Here is a 19832-nt window from a genome sequence, read left to right as displayed (position 1 = left end):
GCCATGAGTTGAAAAGAATTGGTGTTGAGGAAGGTACCAAATAAGGTAGCCCTTTTTCTTAGTCTTTAGGCATCTACTTATGGTCACTGTGAGATATTAGATATAGGGACTTGAAATGACTCAGTATGGCTTTTCTTATGTTCTTAGGAATATTGAAGCCTGGGTTAGTAAATTCTCATGGACATTAGAGATTTAAAGACGTGGCTGTACAAATAATTAAAATACTTTTCTGAGTATAGAAATAGTCCTTTTGAATTTAGTGACATTGGTTATATAAAATCAAGCAATTTTCTAACTATTTGGAACAGAGCATTAGACCGTAGTCCCCATAAACTGCATATATATGCATAATGGTTATAAATATTTCAATACTATGAATAATTTTCCTAGTAAGCTATGTCTTTTATTTGTAGAAATATAAGGGAATTTTTTTCTTATTAGACTACAAAATCAAGGTAAACAATAGGTGTGCATAAGTCGTAGAGATATTGACATATAAGTATACTACTGAATATTTGCTATTTTTTTAATCTTTTGTCTTGAAGCACCATCAGGATAGATTGTTTAACTGTTAATTGCAACCCTGTCAAAACTGTAATTGATGATTTCATCCAGAAGTTGTATGATGTTCTTGTCATATCTTTGAGAAAATCTATTCAAGGTAAATAATTTTAATGAATAGTATTTTTTGTTTCTGTTGTACTTGTGGACATCTGTGTTAATGTAAATACTCTTTTAAAGAAAGATTATAGTGAGCTGCAGAAATTGCAGTGCAGAGAAAGCAGTCTGTTACTAATTTTTCACTACGGGCCTAACCTAAGACCCGTTGATGTGCATGTGCATCTTTCCCATTCACTTGTTTTGACCATACCTGTTCCAGATGTAAAAGAATACATATGAACACCATTTTGTCTGTTTCCTTTGTCTGGAGGAAAATTTTGTTGTCATTTGAGGGAGGAAAATTTCTTAGATGTTTGAGGGTAACTGAAGGAGGCATCATGAAATGTTGTAATTAAAAAATACTAGATTTTTCTTTCACAAATGGAAATACTTCATGAGGAGTCTTAAATAATCTAGTCTTATTCCACAGAGTTACTTGCCACTTAGACTGTCAAAACACAGAGCGTTAAAGGGTGCAAAGTATTTCTCTATTTTCAGGTGATCTATCTATATCTAGAACAGGTAGACAAAATGGAATAAGATGTAGATGATGAGAAATACCGGGGCTTTGTGCTTGAAATGTAACAATCAGCACAGGAAACACAGGACGGGGGTTGTGCAGAAAGTGAATTATTTCCATAGCCTGAAAGATGAATAGTTTCCTGGAAGATGTATTATTTCCCGGAATTGTATCGCTCCTTTCTCAGTACCAAAAAGATCTACCTTGGTAGGAAAATACAACATTATAGGTTAATCAGGCTTTTATTTGTGAATCTTTTCAATATTTAAAGCAAGGTGTCTTTAGCTAGTTGCTTTAAAAACAAAACAAACCCCCTAAAACCTTAAAAGCGTTTTTAACATTTGTTTTTCTTCATTTACCCTCAAAAAGACCTATACAGATTTTGAAAGTGTATAAATAAATGCTGTAGGTATTTATGTTTAATTCTTAGAAGGAAGTCTGATACTTATGGTCTAAGTCATACACCGGACGCAGTGGATTACATTTAAAGGCTATGTGTAAAGACAAACATGCAATTTTTGTTGAAGCAGCATATAAGATGGGGGTCTGCAGTTTTTTTAAGCAAGTACTTTGCATACATTATCATATCTTACGGCAATGTTGTATCACAGTATATTTGTGTGGCTTTGAAATTTATTACTACAAATATTTTCTCCATTATAACTTTGTTTTCAACCTTTATATAGCTCACCTATATGATATTTCTTCATTTCTCACTGATGCCATGGAAACATTAGTGATTAGACCCCAGACTGTAGAGGAAATAGCAGAAGACAATTTGAAATATTTGAACCTACATGAACGAAAAGAAGGGGTAAGATACAATTTAATCATATCCAGAACAACAGCTATCAAAAAATGTAATTGCTTTCTGGTATGGAAACTTATATTTAGTATAACTACTTTAGAACATGCATTAGCCATATAGGGTCAGGGCACTGGTCCATGTATCACAGTATTTTGTCTCCAGCAGTAGAATAAAGTCGCTGCCTAGGGGAAAATATAAAATCAGTGTAGCATGTGGGTGCTTTCCCACAGTTCTAGCCTCCAACCAGAACCTTTTTGAGTTTTATGTCATTCCTAAGCATATAGTAACACTCAGTGGATTTCTCTTGCACAACCTTTCCTCCTCTTCTCTTGAAAGCAAATACACTTTTGACATACAGAATACCCTCTGGTAAAGTGTAGATCAATTACTTATTACCTGGAGGACCCCCCCTTTTTACTTTCTTTTCACCTGCCATCTGTTAACTTCATACCATTTAAATCTTACATTGGAAGAGATATGAAGGAGTCCCTATTATCCCTTTTCATGACACGTGATTGTACTGTTCTTTGTTGTGTCTTGTATCAGCCATCTGTTTTCTAGATAGAAGAATTTTAGTTCACGTAGTCTTTTCTTACACATAAACCTACCCATAACTTTGATCATCCTTATTGCCCTTTGGTAAGTCTTTTCTATTTTCACAATAATGTTTTTCTGCAGGACCAACACAATTTTGCAGTTTTTAAGATATGAATGGATTTCTATGACGAAATAACAGTATTCTCTCTTTTATTCTCTTTTTTACCTTTGTGACTCCTAAAATTTTATTTACTTCCTACTGCTTAGATTAAGGTGCCATTTTTTATAAACTGACTGATATAAATCCTGAACTGCAGTCATTAGCTCAGAACTCATCTTGTACATGTGAAATTTGGGTTTTTTTACATATATGTCACTTCATTATTATCTACTTGAATTTTTTTTTTGTCACTGGTATTGTCAGTCACTATTTCTTCTAAGTTCTTTCTGCAGTTCTTCACAGGTGAGCTATTTTAATGCCTGGAAAAACATAGTATCATCAGTAAACTTTATCATCTCAAAGGTTAGCCTCCTTTTTCAACTATTCTATAAACACCTTGAGCGGTCCAGCACAGGTACCTACAGAACTCCATGGGTGACCTTTTTCTATTGCAGGAACTAGCCGTTTCCTCCTATCTCACTTTTCTATCTTTTACCCCAATTAATTATTTCTGAAAGGACCTTAGTTCTTACGTTAAGGTTACCAGGTTTCCTTAAATGCCTTTGGTCAGGGGTTGCGTTAAAAGCTTTTTGAAAACCTGTCTGGAATATAATAACAATATGTCTAACCTACGTAAACCCCACTCCACCCCATTTTATTGCTGAGCATGACATCTTGTGGCATGGAGTATCTCTGCCTGGCTGTGTTCCCTCCCAACCTCTTGTGCACCCCCAACCTATTCACTGGGGCGGGGGCACAGAATGAGAAACAAAGAAGCCCTTGATGCTGTGCAGACGTTGTTCAGCAATAGGTGAAACAATAGTGTGTTGTCAGTGTTGTTTTGGTCACAGATCTGAAACAGCACTGTATGAGCTGCTATGAAGAAAATGAATCCCATCCCAGCCAGTTTCAGCACACAAATATACATACTTACTGAATTGTGTTGCTCTACTGCTGTTCTCGAATCTGATTGAGCGGATCTCTGCAATATATAAAGAGGCAGTTATCTGTTTCATAGTAAACATTCACTTCTGTATATCTCATCTCAGGATCAAGATTTAGAATTTCTCTAAATTCCTCAGACACTATTTTTTCCCGTGTTTTAATGTTATTCTATAAACAGTATTAAAAAAGCAGCTGTATGTAAGCATATAACAGTTGATGATTCTCATGTATTTACTTATAGTTTGGATAAACAAGGTTTGCTGGATTTTTACATACACACATATTTTTAATCCATTTGAATTTAGGTTTTTCTCCTGTTTCAAGAGGCTGAAGATAAAAACAAACTTTTGCGAACTGTTGCTGGTGCAGGTTTGGATACTATCAGTAACCTAAGAGCTACATGGGATAAATTTGATTTAATGATGGAAAGCCACCAGCTTATGATTACAGAACAGGTAACAACGAAGATTAATTTTTTTACCTTAAAATGTTGAAATTATTTTGAGTAAGTCTGGAGAAGTATTTTTTTCTTAGATTAAATCCATAAATGTTCTCAGTTCAGTGTTAACACCAGCGTTACTGAGTTGAGGGAGAACCTTTAAAGGAAGAATACTTAAACTGTTTAAACAATAGCTAGGTGAAACTTCTCTTGTACTGATGCTGAAATGAATGTTACGTTGTTATACTTCTGTCTCAACTTTCTGGTGACAGAGATGGTTTAAAGGATGCAATAGCTAGCTGAGCAAAACAGGATAACAGTTAAAAGATAGCATTTGTATTACTTTATAATGTTTTTAGCACTGATGCTTGTTACCTGCTTTCAAACAACTTTGCTAAACTATGCACAATCCTGTAATTCCAGTCCATAGGCAAATTGCTGAACCTTAAAAAAGTTCTACTGAAGATATCAGTATGCAATACAAATATAGCAATTTTTCTATTTGCTATAAGATGCAGGCTAAATAGGTAGCATAGGCTGAATAAATCAGTCTGACATACCAGCATGAAAAAAATCAGCGCCCTCTTTTTGGAAAAAAAAAGAGAAGAATAAAGATGAACGATGTCTTAGGGTATTATACAAGAAGTTTTCTGAGTTTGATTTTGATCAAGTTTTAGTTACCAAGTTTTGATCAAGTTTTGAAGTTGATACTTTGATTTTGATCATAGTTGTAGCTACAAACCATTGAAGGAATTTCATTTTAATTCTTGCTTTACAGATAGAAATGATGAAAGGAAATGTGATTTCACGTGTTAATGTATATCTTCAAGACCTGGAAAAGTTTAAAGCTCGTTGGGATCAACTAAAGCCAAGTGATGATATCATTGAAACAGGTGATCAGGATGTGCTTGAGAAAAGTGCTCAGATCATAAAGGAAAAAAAAAAAGAATTTGATGAATTTGAAACCATGAAAGAAAAGCTCATGTATGTATGTTTATTTCTCTGTACATCTTACTTATTAATGTATGGATATTTTTCAACAATAGTATCTCAGAAAATGTTAACTAATTTTTATCACAACAGATAATATAAGGAATTTAATTTTATTTGTATTACGTGTTTTTCATTAGTTGTTCAGGGTCCTTTTTGTTGATTTTACATAACATTAATTTCTTAAGCTAAGTTTTTCTGGAGTTTTTTGGAATGAAAAATTCGAGAAGTCTCTTAAGCTTTCGTGTAAGGGTGTCTGTACACTAAAGACTTGATTCTGACTTCTGAAATTCTCACTAGGAGAAGATTTGGGATATTGATCCAAGAAGAGGAAGTTATTCCTTCAATCCTCTTGTAATTTAAGTGAGCGAGAGCTCACTTCTCCCCTTTCTTAAAAAAGTGTTCTGTCTAATAGACTGTTGTGCAAAAGGAAAGGATTTTTGCTCTGGGTGCCTGCTTTCAGTAAGCTCATTGCAAATCTTAAGTGGGCAAAGTTTTCTATTTAAATTCTTAGCTTGACACTTAAATATGATAGTAAATAAAATTAGCATACTCTTTCTACCTAACAGGAAGAAACAATCATTTAAGAATTATTTCCTTTCAAGCTTTGTTTTTGGGGGCACAAAGTAATTCACTTTTTCTCCTCAATGAGAAAGAAATGAAAGTTTATGGAAAATAATTGTGAATATGGGAGAGTGTAGGAGAGTTCTCTCTTGTATTCCTTTATTATTTCTATTCAAGAAGGAGACTATAAGGAAATTGCAGTTGGCAGAAATGTTCTTCAGTGAAGCCAATAGCTTTTCTTTAAAAAGTATAATTATTTTCATATGATACCATCTCTTAAACCATAAATGTATAATGGAATATTGTAGCGTATAATACGATGATCTTTTTATTCAGTGAAGAATGCCATCATTTTAAATTGGAAGAGCCTGACTTCTCATTGTCAAAAGTTGTATGTCAAGACATTAAGAGTTGTGCAGAAGTCTGGGCATTGTATGAAGAGTTTTATCAAGGTTTTCAGGAAAAAGCTAAAGAAGACTGGATTACATTTAGGTATGATTTTGTTACTTTATTTTTTTCATGGACACGTAAGTGTGGTTGTAGTACTGTGGTATTATAACCTTTTTCTATTTGATTGTCACACAGGAGTAAAACATACCTATTTGAAGAGTTTTTGTTTAACTGGCATGACAAGATGAGGAAGATGGAAGAACATACTGTAATGACAGTAAAGTTGCAAAAAGAAGTGGACAAATATAAAGTAAGATGATAATTACAAAAAGGGGTATAAAACAAAAAATGTTTGGTATTACTCAGTATTATTCTTCATTCTGTAGCTCATTGTTCAGTTCTTAGAATAAAATCAGTTACAATTCAACAAAATATCATCTGATACTGTTTTGAACACTTCGCTCACTTTTGAGCACCTTTTAGTTCCTTGCAGTGAACAGGAGGGTCATTACAGTTTACACAGATGCACGTTTAGCAATGAGTTTTGCTAGAGATATACTCCTAAACATTAAACCCAGGAACCAAAAAAAGGTACTTCAGTTTAAGAACGTAAGTTTCATAAAGACTAGATGAATTCACATATGCATTTTTCCTTTAGATGATAATTCCACTCCTAAAATACGTAAGAGGAGAACATCTTTCTCCAGACCATTGGCTAGATCTCTTCCGTCTTCTGGGTCTTCCCCGAGGCACTACACTTGAGGGTTTGTTATTTGGAGATCTGCTAAAAGTGACGGATGCCATTATAGAAAAAGCAATGGAACTTAAGGTACGGATCATTTCAAATAAAGGTACTACATTTTATTTTATGGTATATCTTGTTCTGCATGCATCCTTATATTTTTGTTACTATAGAAATAGAATTTATGTTATTTTTTTGAATGGAAAGTTTATTGCAAGCTCTGTAGTTTCAAATTAAATCTGTTTCTGCTTTTACATAGGATTTGAATTCTCGGGCCCAAGGTGAAGTTACAATCAGAGAATCATTACGTGAGCTTGAACTCTGGGGAGTTGGAGCTGTCTTTACATTAACAGATTATGAAGATAGCCAAGGCAAGACTATCAGGCTTATTAAAGACTGGAAGGACATAGTCAACCAAGTTGGAGATCATCGCTGTCTTCTACAGTCCCTCAAGGACTCTCCATATTACAAAGGTTTTGAAGATAAAGTGTCCATCTGGGAAAAAAAGCTGGCTGAGTTGGATGAATATCTGCAGAATTTAAACCAAATTCAAAGGAAGTGGGTCTATTTGGAACCGATATTCGGTCGTGGAGCTCTGCCCAAGGAACAGGCTCGTTTTAACAGAGTAGATGAAGACTTTAGGTTAGTATTATGGAACGTGACTTATTTTTTGTAGTATCTTTGACGCAGGTAGGCTAGAGCTTTCTTCATAGTGAAAATGTATGGAACAATTGGAATATGTATGGAGGTGAAGGTCAGCAACAGAAATTCAGTAGATGTAGATGTGTGACAATGACATAGATCTGAATAAAGCTAATAATGTAGGTTTCATTTAATGGAATACATGTGAAGAAGAGAATCACATGAAATGTCAAAGATTGCAAGCAAGGCAGTCAAACACAAGATCAGTCCTCTCAACAGAAGTACATGTTATGTAATTGTTTTTTTGAGAATCATTTCTTGTTGAAGACAACCACTTTGTTCACTGAGAAAGTACACAGATGGACTTTTGGGAGAAACAGATGGTTTATTTGTTCCAAACAAGTCAAGGAGATAAAAAGGGAGGAGATTTTAGAAATGTAGAAAGGTATGTACCATTATCTGTCTTGATTTGAGTTAGAATGACTTCTAGAAGGAAAGAAAAGTCAAGAATTGAATTTTCTTGGTTTTGGGTAGAGAAATTTTAGCAAGAAACAGTTGTTATTAAATTATATTGGACAGACATTGATGTCAATTCTGAAATGTTTCATCATTAATACTGAAAACTTAAAGTTATATATCAGATATTTATATGAATTACCTGTGCTTTAATTTTGATTTACATAACTAATTGCATACCATATTCAGTTTAAAATTGTAATGTTTATTTTATAAATTATTTATTCTTTTTCTGTCAAGATCCATTATGTCAGATATCAAGAGTGACAATAGGATAACATCACTGAATGCCCGGACAGGAATAAGAAATACCTTAATTACTATACTTGACCAACTTCAGAGATGTCAGAGATCTTTGAATGAGTTTTTGGAGGTACAGCTGACATTAATATAGTTCTTTATAAAGAAAGTCATCAAGTTTGAATTTAAATAAATGAAACTGATTTATTTTGTTTTTATATAGGAAAAGCGCTCAGCGTTTCCAAGATTCTATTTCATTGGAGATGATGACTTATTAGAAATTTTAGGACAGTCCACAAATCCTCTGGTTATCCAGTCTCATCTTAAGAAACTTTTTGCTGGTAATGCATTAATCTTTGTTTGTGAAGTGCACTTACTTAGAAATAAGGCTCTTCAAAACTAAATAATCTGTTGCAAACTTTTTTTTCTCTCTTTCTGCTACTAGACACTAAGGAATTAATGTTTGACTTGAACAATTTATAATGTCATTGCTATTTTCTGCTTAATAGGCATTAATACTGTGAGCTTTGATGAAGAATTTAAGTACATAGTTGCCATGAAGTCCGTAGAAGGAGAAACTGTGCCACTTAGAAATAAAGTTCTTCTGTCAAATGATGTGGAGGTAAGAAAATCACATCCAAGTATAGTTCAAGCATCTTTGAGAAGTTACTTTGTAATGTAACTTTTGAGGTTTTTTTCATCTCTTTGTCAGGTATGGCTAAACGGTTTGGCTTTGGAGATGAAGGATACCCTGAAAAAAATGTTAGTTGACTGTGTTGATGCTGGAAAAAAATCACAAGGTTCAATTGATCCATCGCTCTTTCCTTCCCAGGTAGTAATTGATCCAGTAATACCACTGTGTAGTCTTAGATTTACCAAATAAGTTTTTTTTTTTTGGAGTCTCATAAAGAAGTATACATAGGGATTTGGAAGAAAATAACTCCGAACGAATGCATTTTATTCATTTATAGTGTAGAGAAATTCTTAAAAATATGTGTTCTTATAATTCTTTGGTAAACATTTTAAATACTCAAGTGCTTTACATCACACCTGATCTAACAACCATCTATTTATTAAATTTGATGTAAATCTTGATTTTAGTTGGTAGTGAATGTTAAATGCAGGTCTGCTAAGACTTAGTAACATAAAAAACCCATTTTTGAATCTCATTAAAATACAGTTTCTAAAGCTTAGCTGTATAAACAGAAATAGACATGAACATGAATAGTTTTGCCCAGATGGAGATTGGTGACAAGTGTTGTTCCTCAGGGGTCCAAACTGGCAACTGGCATTAGTACTGTTTAATATCTTCATCAGTGACATGGGATCGAGTGGTCAATTGACCCAGGGGTGAATACTTGGTCCAGTCCTGTTCAACATATTCATCAGTGACCTGGACGAGGGGACAGAGTGTATCCTCAGCAAGTTTGCTGATGATACCAAGTTGGGTGGGGTGGCTGACACCCCGGAGGGCCGTGCTGCCATCCAGCGAGACCTGGACAGGCTGGAGAGCTGGGCAAGGAATAACCTCATGAGGTTCAACAGGGAAAAGTGTAAGGTGCTACACCTGGGCAAGAAGAATGTCAGGCACCAATACAGGTTAGGCGTGGACCTGTTGGAGCCAAGCTCCGAAGAGAAAGATATGGGAGTCCTGGTAGACAGCAAAATGACAATGAGCAAGCAGTGTGCTCTTGTGGCCAGGAAGGCCAATGGAATCCTGGGCTGCATAGGGAAGAGTGTGGCTAGTAGGTTGAGGGAAGTCATTCTCCCCCTCTACTCTGCACTGGTGAGGCCACAACTGGAGTATTGCATCCAGTTCTGGGCTCCCCAATTCAAGAGGGATAGGGAACTACTGGAAAGAGTCCAGCGAAGGGCAACAAAGATGATTAAGGGATTGGAGCATCTCCCTTATGAGGAAAGGCTAAGAGAGCTGGGACTCTTTAGTCTGGAGAAGAGAAGGCTGAGGGGAGACCTTATTAACGCCTGTAAGTATCTCAAGGGTGGGTTGAAGGAGGAGGGAGCCAGACTCTTTTCAGTGGTTCCCAGTGACAGGAAGAGGGGCAACGGGCACAAGTTGGAACATAGGAGGTTCCACTCGAATATGAGGAAGAATTTCTTCACGGTGAGGGTGACAGAGCCCTGGAACAGGCTGCCCAGGGAGGTTGTGGAGTCTCCTTCTTTGGAGATTTTCAAGACCCGCCTGGATGCAGTCCTGAGTAGCATTCTGTAAGCAATCCTGCTTTGGCAGGGGAGTTGGACTAGATGATCTATATGGTCCCTTCCAACTCTAAAAAAAATTCAGTGAAATTCAGTGAGTGCACCCTCAGCAAGTTTGCCAATGACACCAAACTGAGTGGTGCAGTTAACGCACCTGAGGGATGCAATGCCATCCAGAGGGCCCTGGACAAGCTTGAAAAGTGGGCCTGTGTGAACCTCATGAGATTCAACAAGGCCAAGTGCAGAATCCTGTACCTGGATTGGGGCAACCTCTAGTGTCAATACAGGCCGGGGGATGAAGGGATTGAGAGCAATCCTGCTGAGAAGGACTTGACGGTACTTGTGGGTGAAAAGCTGGACATGACCAGGACCAGGAACGTGCACTCACAGTCCAGAAGGCCAACTATATCCTGGGCTGCATCAAAAGAAGTGTGGCCAAAAGGTTGAGGAAGGTGATTCTACTCTGCTCTGGTGAGGCCCCACATAGAATCATAGAATCGTCTAGGTTGGAAGAGACCCTTGGGATCATCGAGTCCAACCATCTACCCTACTCTACAAAGTTCTCCCCTATACCGTATCCCCCAACACCACATCTAAACGTCTCTTAAACACATCCAGGGATGGTGACTCAGCCACCTCCCTGGGCAGCCTATTCCAATGCCCGACCACTCTTTCTGTGAAAAATTCTTTCCTAATGTTCAGTCTAAACCTACCCTGTTGGAGCTTGAAGCCATTTCCTCTCGTTCTGTCATTAATTACCTGTCAGAAGAGACCAGCACCAACCTCTCTACAGTGTCCTTTCAAGTAGTTGTAGCGAGTGATGAGGTCTCCCCTCAGCCTCCTCTTCCTCAAACTAAACAGTCCCAGCTCCTTCAACCGCTCTTCATATGATTTATTTTCCAGGCCCTTCACCAGCTTCGTTGCCCTCCTCTGCACTCGCTCCAGCACCTCGATATCTCTCTTGTATTGAGGTGCCCAAAACTGGACACAATACTGGAGGTGTGGCCTCACCAGTGCTGAGTACAGGGGCACAATCACCTCCCTACTTCTGCTGGTCACGCTATTTCTAATACAAGCCAGGATGCCATTGGCTTTCTTGGTCACCTGGGCACACTGCCGGCTCATATTCAGCCGCTTGTCAATTAGAACCCCCAGGTCTCTTTCTTTCAGGCAGCTTTCCAGCCACATTTCCCCAAGCCTGTAGCGCTGCTTGGGGTTATTGTGGCCCAAGTGCAGAACCTGGCACTTGCCCTTGTTGAAACTCATGCCATTGATTTTGGCCCAATGCTCCAATCTATCTAGGTGTCTCTGTAGAGCTTCCCTATCCTCCTGGGAATCAACACTCCTGCTTAGTTTGGTGTCATCTGCGAACTTGCTGATGATACACCCTATGTCCTTGTCGAGATCACCAATAAAGACATTAAACAGAAATGGTCCTAACACTGAGCCCTGAGGCACACCACTTGTGACCGGCCGCCAGCTGGATTTAAATCCATTGAGCACCACTCTTCGGGACCTTCCAGTCAGCCATTGCTTGATCCAGCGGATCGTATGCTCATCCAGGCCGTGTGAAGCCAGTTTTTCCACAAGAATTGTATGGGGGCCAGTATCGAATGCTTTTTGAAAGTCCAGGTATACAATATCAACAGCCTTTCCCTCATCCAATAATCTGGTTATCTTGTCATAGAAGGAGATCAGATTCGTCTGGCAGGACCTGCCTTCTATAAACCCATGCTGACTAGGCCAGATCCCCTGGTTGCCCATTATGTGGGTTTTGATGGCACTCAAGATGACCTGCTCCATGACCTTCCCTGGTATCGAGGTTAGACTGACAGGTCTATAGTTTCCTGGATCCTCCTTTTTGCCTTTCTTGTAGATGAGTGTTACATTTGCCACCCTCCAGTCCATTGGGACCTCCCCAGTTAGCCATGACTTCCTGTAAACGATGGAAAGCGGTTTGGCGAGCACGTCTGCCAACTCTTTCAGCACTCTTGGGTGTAGCCCATCCGGTCCCATAGACTTGTGTGCATCCAAGCGGCATAGCAGGTCACTGATCTCTTCCTCTTTAATTGTGATGCCCTCATTCTCCTTCCCCTTCCTGTCTCCTAGCTCATGAGGCTGGGTGTCCAGGGAACAGCTAGTTCCACTGCTAAAGACTGACGCGAAGTAGGCGTTGAGCACCTCAGCCTTTTCCTCATCCTTTGTGACTGTTTCCCTCTGCATCCAATAAAGGAGGGAGATTTTCCCTAATCCTCCTTTTGTTGTTAATGAATTTATAGAAACATTTTTTATTATCCTTAACAGCTGCAGCTAGGTTGAGCTCTAGCTGCGCTTTGGCTCTCTTATTTTCTCCCTGCACAGCTTTGCTACATCTTTATAGTGTTCATGAGAGGCCTGCCCCCTCTTCCAAAGGTCGTAGACTCTCTTTTTGTTTTTGAGATCCAGCAAGAGATCCCTATTTAGCCAGGCTGGCCTCCTACCCCGCCTACTTGTTTTTCGGCACACGGGGACAGCCTGCTCCTGTGCCCTTAAGACTTCTTTCTTGAAATATGTCCATCCTTCGTGGACTTCCGTTTCCTTAAGGGCATCCTCCCAAGGGATTTTGTCTAGCAGTCTTCTGAACTGATTAAAGTTTGCCCTCCGGAAGTCTAAGGTGGCGGTTTTGGTAACCCTTCTCCTTGTTTCTCCAAGGATAGAGAACTCAATCATCTCATGATCACTGTGCCCTAGATGGCCTCCAACCTTTACTTCCCCCACAAGTTCTTCCCTGTTCACAAGGAGCAGGTCTAGGAGGGCACTTTCCCTGGTTGGCTCACTTATCAGCTGCACGAGGAAGTTATCCTCCACACATTCCAGGAACCTCCTGGATTGTTCCCTGTCTGCTGTGTTCTGCACATGGAGTTCTGCATCCAGCTCTGGAGCCCTCAGCACAGGAAAGACATGGACCTGTTGGAATGAGTCCAGAGGAGGGCCACAAAAATGATAAGAGGGATGGAGCACCTCTCCTGTAAGGACAGGTTGAGAGAGTTGGGGTTGTTCTGCCTGAAGAAGGCTCCAGGGAGACCTTACTGTTGCCTTTCAGTACTTATAGAAACTTTTTATCAGGGCCTGTTGTGATAGGACAAGGGGTAGTGGCTTTAAACTAAAAGAGGGTATATTTAGAAGGAAGAAATTTTTTACACTGAGGGCGGTGAAACACTGGCACAGGTTTCCCAGGGAGGTGGTTGATGCGCCATGGTTGGATGGCGCTCTGAGGAACCTGATCTAGTTGAAGATGTCCCTTCTCATTGTATGGGTGTTGGACTAGTTGACCTTTAAAGGTCCCTTCTAACCCAAACTATTCTTTGATTCTATGATTCTCTTCCCTTTGCTCAGTGATCCTGTCTGTCACTCCCTCACAGGAGTGCTGGTTACTCTCTCCCTCCCCCAGAATGCAGTTACTGCTACAGATCTTCAGATTGACTTAATTGGTGGCATTTTTTGTTACAGATCTTTCCAATTCCACGTTTGACTCAATCTTCATAGCTCAGACAGGGCTTTTCCCTTGAACTTAGAGTAATCAGAACAGAAATGGTATGTTAGAAACCAGGATGCAAAATACCGTGTTAGCAGATCAGTGACAGTCAGAGGTGCTCCCGAGCCTGTAGAGCATGGGCTCAGCGTGCCTACAATGGGATAGTTTCCATCTGACGCATCATTTAATGGGAAAACTTACTTTGAAAATTTTGCTACCACATGCTGTAGAACAGCTAAGGTACATGCTATATTAGATTACATTGCAAGTTTTCACTAATTTTTTTCATGTTTTAAGATGGCTATTTTTGTTCTTAAGAGCGTAGCGAATGTGTGGTGTTGTTTAAAAATGATACTGTAAAATACTTTAAATATCAGACATGATCAACAATTATAAATTAATCGAAAACCTTTCTTTCTTTCTCTCTTCTGTATTTATAAAATGTAATTTGAACTTTCTTTTCCAAGATTCTTTCCTTGGCAGAACAAATTCTGTTCACTGAAGATGTTGAAACTGCTATCAAAGACCATAATCTGCAACAATTAGAATTAGAACTCATGGCTAAACTGGAACATTATACTAGTATTGATACTAATTTAGAAGATACTGGGAGTGCAGGTATAAAAATCATCATTAATATATAATTCTTTATTATGACTATGTAGTTGTATAGCATTTAATATTCTGTTTATTTAAACAGGAAATCTGTAAAGTGTCTTGATTTGAGTTTAAAAAGTTGTTACATAAAGTTAGCCACCTATTACTGTCAAGATTAGTTTATTTAATATTTCAGAGGGAACAACAGATTTTTATGTAGATTAAAAACTATCTTGGAGCATTTATATATTTGCAAACCTCTATTTTTTTAATGTTTTATATTTTTTTGTTTTATATATTTATTGATAATTTGTCCTCACCTACTGAACTGTGCTTTAGTGTTATGTTTCACTGCAACTGGCCAAAGAGTAGTTGAGGTGCATTATGTCCTGCTGATACAGTCTGTACAGCTGTGCAGGTGATTCTCTTATCTATCTTAGACGTATGCATCTGCCTCTGAACTAATAATTCCTACTAATAATACCTCTGTAGCAAAACCAATAAACTAGTTATTCTCAAGACGTGATTGTCCTAAATCTTATACAGTCCAAATGGGTCAGGATAACTATGCCTTTGAGTGCTTATTCCTCCTTTTGACCAGAAGAGGGGCTCTGAATGACTACTGCAGATGTAAAAATTCTATAGTGTAGGTTAGGTAAGATGAGTCTTAACCTATACGTATAAAAAGACTCAATTTCAGATGTAGTTTGCAATCTTTCACCACATTTGCGTAGCTACTTACTGTATTAAATTCTTGTTTAGAATTCATGAACTGTTAACATCTCATAAATTAATTAGGAATAGGGTTTATAACACCTACCTTCAGCAGTCTCTAAGTCTTCTTTATCTAAGCTCCCTTCTGTGCTCTTTCTATAGCCATTGGAGAAATGTCATCAGTTATAGAAGAGTATTCATTCCATCTATTGTATACATACATTTATTGTATACAGTACATTTATTGTATACAATACATTTACAGTAACATTTGAGTTTGGATAATAGGTGTGATTTTGGAGTGAGTTGCTTGATTATCCCCACGTGCTTTGGATTAATTTCCATCATAGAATGGTATAAGAGCACACAAACCGAATTTCTTTCAAATGAAACTAAATTAAAAAATATATTCTCAGAGTACACTTAATGCACCAAATCTGCTAATTCATTCCACGTCACCCTGATTAGTCTCGGTAAAATCTCCAGAGCATGTGGAGAATGGTTTTCAGATCCTCAGCAGATGAATTAACAGATTGTGCCACACTGACCAATAAAGTGGACATAGCTGTAAACGCTCCTGGAATAAATTGCTTTCCAGAAGAGCCTCTGTCTCTCTCTATGGAGTGTAAAGGCAGCCAAAATCACTTCCAAATGACTACATGATTCACATTCTCTGTCAGGACCTCATTTTATGCTGATTACTTGAAATAAGAAATAACATTTCTATATATAACTGAAATGAGATCTGAATAAATCAGCTGATACTAGAGAGCAGCACAACAAACTTAAGAATGGGTAATGTGTATCTTCCTTACCACACTGATGCAATTTTTTTTTTTTTTTTTTGGTTATTTGCAGAATCAGGAATCCTTGAGCTCAAGCTTAAAGCTCTGATTCTTGATATCATTCATAACATTGATGTGGTGAAGCAGCTGAATCAAGCTCAGGTTCACAGTGTTGAAGACTGGGCTTGGAAGAAGCAGCTGAGATTTTATATGAAAGACCAGAAATGTTACGTTCAAATGGTAGACGCTGAACTCCAATATACTTATGAATATCAGGTGTGGTATTTTTAATTTTTATCTGGTGGCTTTTGTATATGTGTAAAACACTTTCTCATTTCACTCATGCTGCTTGTTGCCTCCCAACTGTTGCCATTTTTTTCAACTTTATGTATCCTTAGCGTTCTGCTTCATAGAAAATACTGAAAGATAGAGTAATCAATCTCATTCTTGATATTGATCGGGTAAAGGTAAGTTGTATAGAAAGCAACTACGTTATCATATAAATATTTTTAATATGCTTGCTACTTTTATATATGAGTGCGGTTTCATCTGTGTTGACCACTTTTCCATAATTCTAAAAAAAATTATACAATGTTTTGACATTTGATATAAAATCAGGAACACTTCATAACAGTAAAAAAAATCATATACTTAATGAGACAGTTATCTTGACTGTTGTGTTATATTTTCAAATGAATGACTTATGAATTAAATTAATGAAACTAAATCTTCAATAATTTCTCTCTACCAATCAATATTATTTGTTTTGTTTCTGCAGGGTAATTCCCCTAAACTTGTTTACACACCTTTGACAGATAAGTGTTACCTAACTCTTACTCAGGCTATGAAGATGGGCCTTGGAGGAAATCCCTATGGTCCAGCTGGAACTGGAAAGACAGAATCAGTAAAGGCCTTGGGTGGACTTCTTGGAAGACAAGTGTTAGTCTTTAACTGTGATGAGGTGAATATGGCTCTGTATAATTTAGGAAATGGATATCTATGCCCATACTACATAAAGCAATATGTTTTAGAAATACTTTGGAAATTTGTCAGTTTCAGTTGGAAATTTGTGGATATTTCCAATGAAATATTTTTTAATAGATGGGAAGACAGTCTTTCATTACTTTCTTGTTATTTGAATTTTGATAGTATTCTTTTTACTTTTAAGGGCATTGATGTGAAGTCGATGGGACGCATATTTGTGGGCTTAGTGAAGTGTGGTGCCTGGGGCTGTTTTGATGAATTCAATAGACTTGAGGAAGCTGTACTGTCTGCAGTATCCATGCAGATTCAGACAATTCAACATGCATTGAAGAAACACAGTCCTGTATGTGAGATGCTTGGCAAAAAGGTACAGTGAAACTTACTTATTTTCTTCTTATAAAAATAGTCTATAAGCAACTGGGTCAAACTTTAAAACTGACTACTGTAACTAATCACAGTTCACCCAGCATTTCTCACTACAGTTTTATATTACAATATATTATTACAATGCACTTCTAATGCTAGGTTGAAATGGATCACAATTCTGGAATTTTTATTACTCTGAATCCTGCTGGAAAAGGTTATGGAGGAAGACAAAAACTGCCTGATAACCTCAAACAACTTTTTAGGCCAGTTGCTATGACTCATCCAGACAATGAACTCATTGCAGAAGTGATTTTGTATTCAGAAGGCTTTAAGGATGCTAAAACACTTGGGAGAAAATTAGTGGCTATTTTTAATCTAGCAAGGTAAGCTTTTTTTTTCTTAGTCATGTTACCTTTCTAATTCTCTTCCCTCCTGCTTTTGTTTTAGCATTGATCCTTGTGGCTGTATTGCTGCCATCTTGCTTCTTCTCCAAGCATGACTGTAGGGATACAATGTACACATACTTTCTGTAAATTTTCTGTAATATTTTATGACTTGGATATTACAGAAAGCTATGTTTCAGAAAGAAAACTAGACATAAAACTGCACATTTGGAGTCAAAGTTTTACATTCAATGCAGCTCTTAAATCTGAATGCTATACCATGCAAATCTATATAAATACTAATTTAACTTATAAAATAAAAATATTGCAATATATTAGGAGGTTCAGCTGTGAAAATATCTGGAATGCAATTATAATCTCAAGGTGGCAAAGTACTCCTTCCCTGTTATGCTCAATAAATATGAATGTGGGCATATGAATGCTCACAGGCAATGTGTTGCATTTATACTCTGCAAGTTGTGAAATGCAAGTGACTATTTGGTTATAAGTGTAAATATTAGAGAGTATAAAGTTCAGAGGTTTTCATGCTGTTAGGGACAATAATAAATACATTAGCTGTTGAATATAGTCCCTCTGAAAATTTCAGTGTCACTGCTTATATCTCTGAAATGCATTACAGATGTTGCTACAAATACTCATCAGTTTCTTTTTTTGCCTAGAACCATATTATGAGCAAATTAATTCGCCAAACAAAAATTTCAGGTGCTTTCACCTAAATCTTATTACAATATTGCTGTTTTTAACTTTAGAGAGCTTCTGACACCACAGCAGCACTATGATTGGGGTTTACGAGCATTGAAGACTGTTTTGAGAGGCTGCGGCAGTCTTCTTCATCAGCTGAAGAAAAGTGAAGCAAAGCAGGAAAGTAAGTTTGACCATGCCAAACTTTTGATTATTTAGGATATTGTACAGATATCATTCACTACAACTTTCTTGATCACTGGAGTTTTTGAGAAGCCATGACTTGGATCTGGAGGCAATTTAGAAAAGAAAAAATTATCTGTGAAAGTTGTCCTTCATTAGGAGATCACAAAAGACTGTTATAATATTCCAGCTTGAGCTTTTATGTGATAAGAATATAGATATAGGAGTTTATTCAGAGATGATTTTGAGTGATTCTCAAAGACTCTTGTTTTCACTTGGCTTAGGTCAGGAAAGTTGATCCTCTGATGCTGTTATTATTCATCAGTCATCAGACCATTTTGACTCTATTCGAGGTTTGCTGAAATTGTCACGTGGCATTAGATTCAGATTGGTAGACAAATACATGGACAGGTAAAAATGATAGGAATGCATTGGACTGGACTGGTTGACTGTTTTTTTAAAGATTTTTTAAATTATTTTTTGTTGTTGTTTAGATGTTAAATGAGTGGGAATTAAGTGTGGGATGGATGAGTGCACTTACTGTGCACTTACCGTATGCTGCTACTCTTAGTCCCACTAGGCTATTGTGTGCTACCTGGGCAGCATCATAACCATCTCATGTCTGTCTAGAATGCATTTGTGAGCCTATATGGTACTTATAGTAAGGGACTAGTCTGACTTCTAAGTAGCAGTACATGAACTTGAATGTAGTCTGCGCTATGATCCAACCTTCAGTGTCTTAGCAGTATGGGCTCAAGTGCTGATATATTCCAAGAAAAAGAAAAATCCAACAAACAGCTTAAACTGATCTGGCTTCCCTGCTTTTATTTCCAGTTAATGAAAGTCACATGGTGGTTCAAGCTCTGCGACTTAATACCATGTCAAAGCTTACATTTGCTGACTGCGCCCGATTTGATGCACTAGTTAAAGATGTATTTCCTGGCATTGACTTTAAAGATGTGGAGTACGCTGAGTTAACTACAGCTTTACAACAAGTCTTTGAAGAAGCAAACTTGGAAATTATAAGCACCCAGGTAAACATCAACCACAGCAACAAAACAATATGAGTTATTCTGAATTAGAACTGACTAATATTACATTTAACTCATTTCTATTTACTTTTGAATGTAACTAGCGGTGTCCCCCAGGGGTCAATACTCATCCCAGTCCTGTTCAACATATTCATCAATGACCTGGACGAGGGGACAGAGTGTATCCTCAGCAAGTTCACTGA

General features: G+C 37.5%; 1 protein-coding gene across 1 annotated transcript in view; it reads left to right on the top strand.

Annotated features, from left to right (window-relative positions):
- The window catches only part of DYNC2H1 (dynein cytoplasmic 2 heavy chain 1), a 180898-nt gene that overhangs the window by 18878 nt on the left and 142188 nt on the right, over window positions 1–19832 (top strand). Inside the window, exons 19-37 of the mRNA XM_074153785.1 lie at window positions 546–661; window positions 1867–1994; window positions 3936–4085; window positions 4848–5053; window positions 5960–6115; window positions 6209–6323; window positions 6672–6842; window positions 7015–7397; window positions 8154–8286; window positions 8377–8494; window positions 8663–8775; window positions 8866–8985; window positions 14352–14502; window positions 16054–16256; window positions 16759–16941; window positions 17149–17331; window positions 17490–17713; window positions 18484–18599; window positions 19433–19632. Coding sequence (XP_074009886.1) covers window positions 546–661; window positions 1867–1994; window positions 3936–4085; window positions 4848–5053; window positions 5960–6115; window positions 6209–6323; window positions 6672–6842; window positions 7015–7397; window positions 8154–8286; window positions 8377–8494; window positions 8663–8775; window positions 8866–8985; window positions 14352–14502; window positions 16054–16256; window positions 16759–16941; window positions 17149–17331; window positions 17490–17713; window positions 18484–18599; window positions 19433–19632 — 3169 coding nt within the window. The remainder of the gene's footprint in view (window positions 1–545; window positions 662–1866; window positions 1995–3935; window positions 4086–4847; window positions 5054–5959; window positions 6116–6208; window positions 6324–6671; window positions 6843–7014; window positions 7398–8153; window positions 8287–8376; window positions 8495–8662; window positions 8776–8865; window positions 8986–14351; window positions 14503–16053; window positions 16257–16758; window positions 16942–17148; window positions 17332–17489; window positions 17714–18483; window positions 18600–19432; window positions 19633–19832) is intronic.

Source organism: Numenius arquata, chromosome 1, assembly GCF_964106895.1.
Source record: "Numenius arquata chromosome 1, bNumArq3.hap1.1, whole genome shotgun sequence".
In the NCBI taxonomy this organism is placed as follows: domain Eukaryota; kingdom Metazoa; phylum Chordata; class Aves; order Charadriiformes; family Scolopacidae; genus Numenius; species Numenius arquata.
This window is presented reverse-complemented; position numbering and strand designations above follow the sequence as displayed.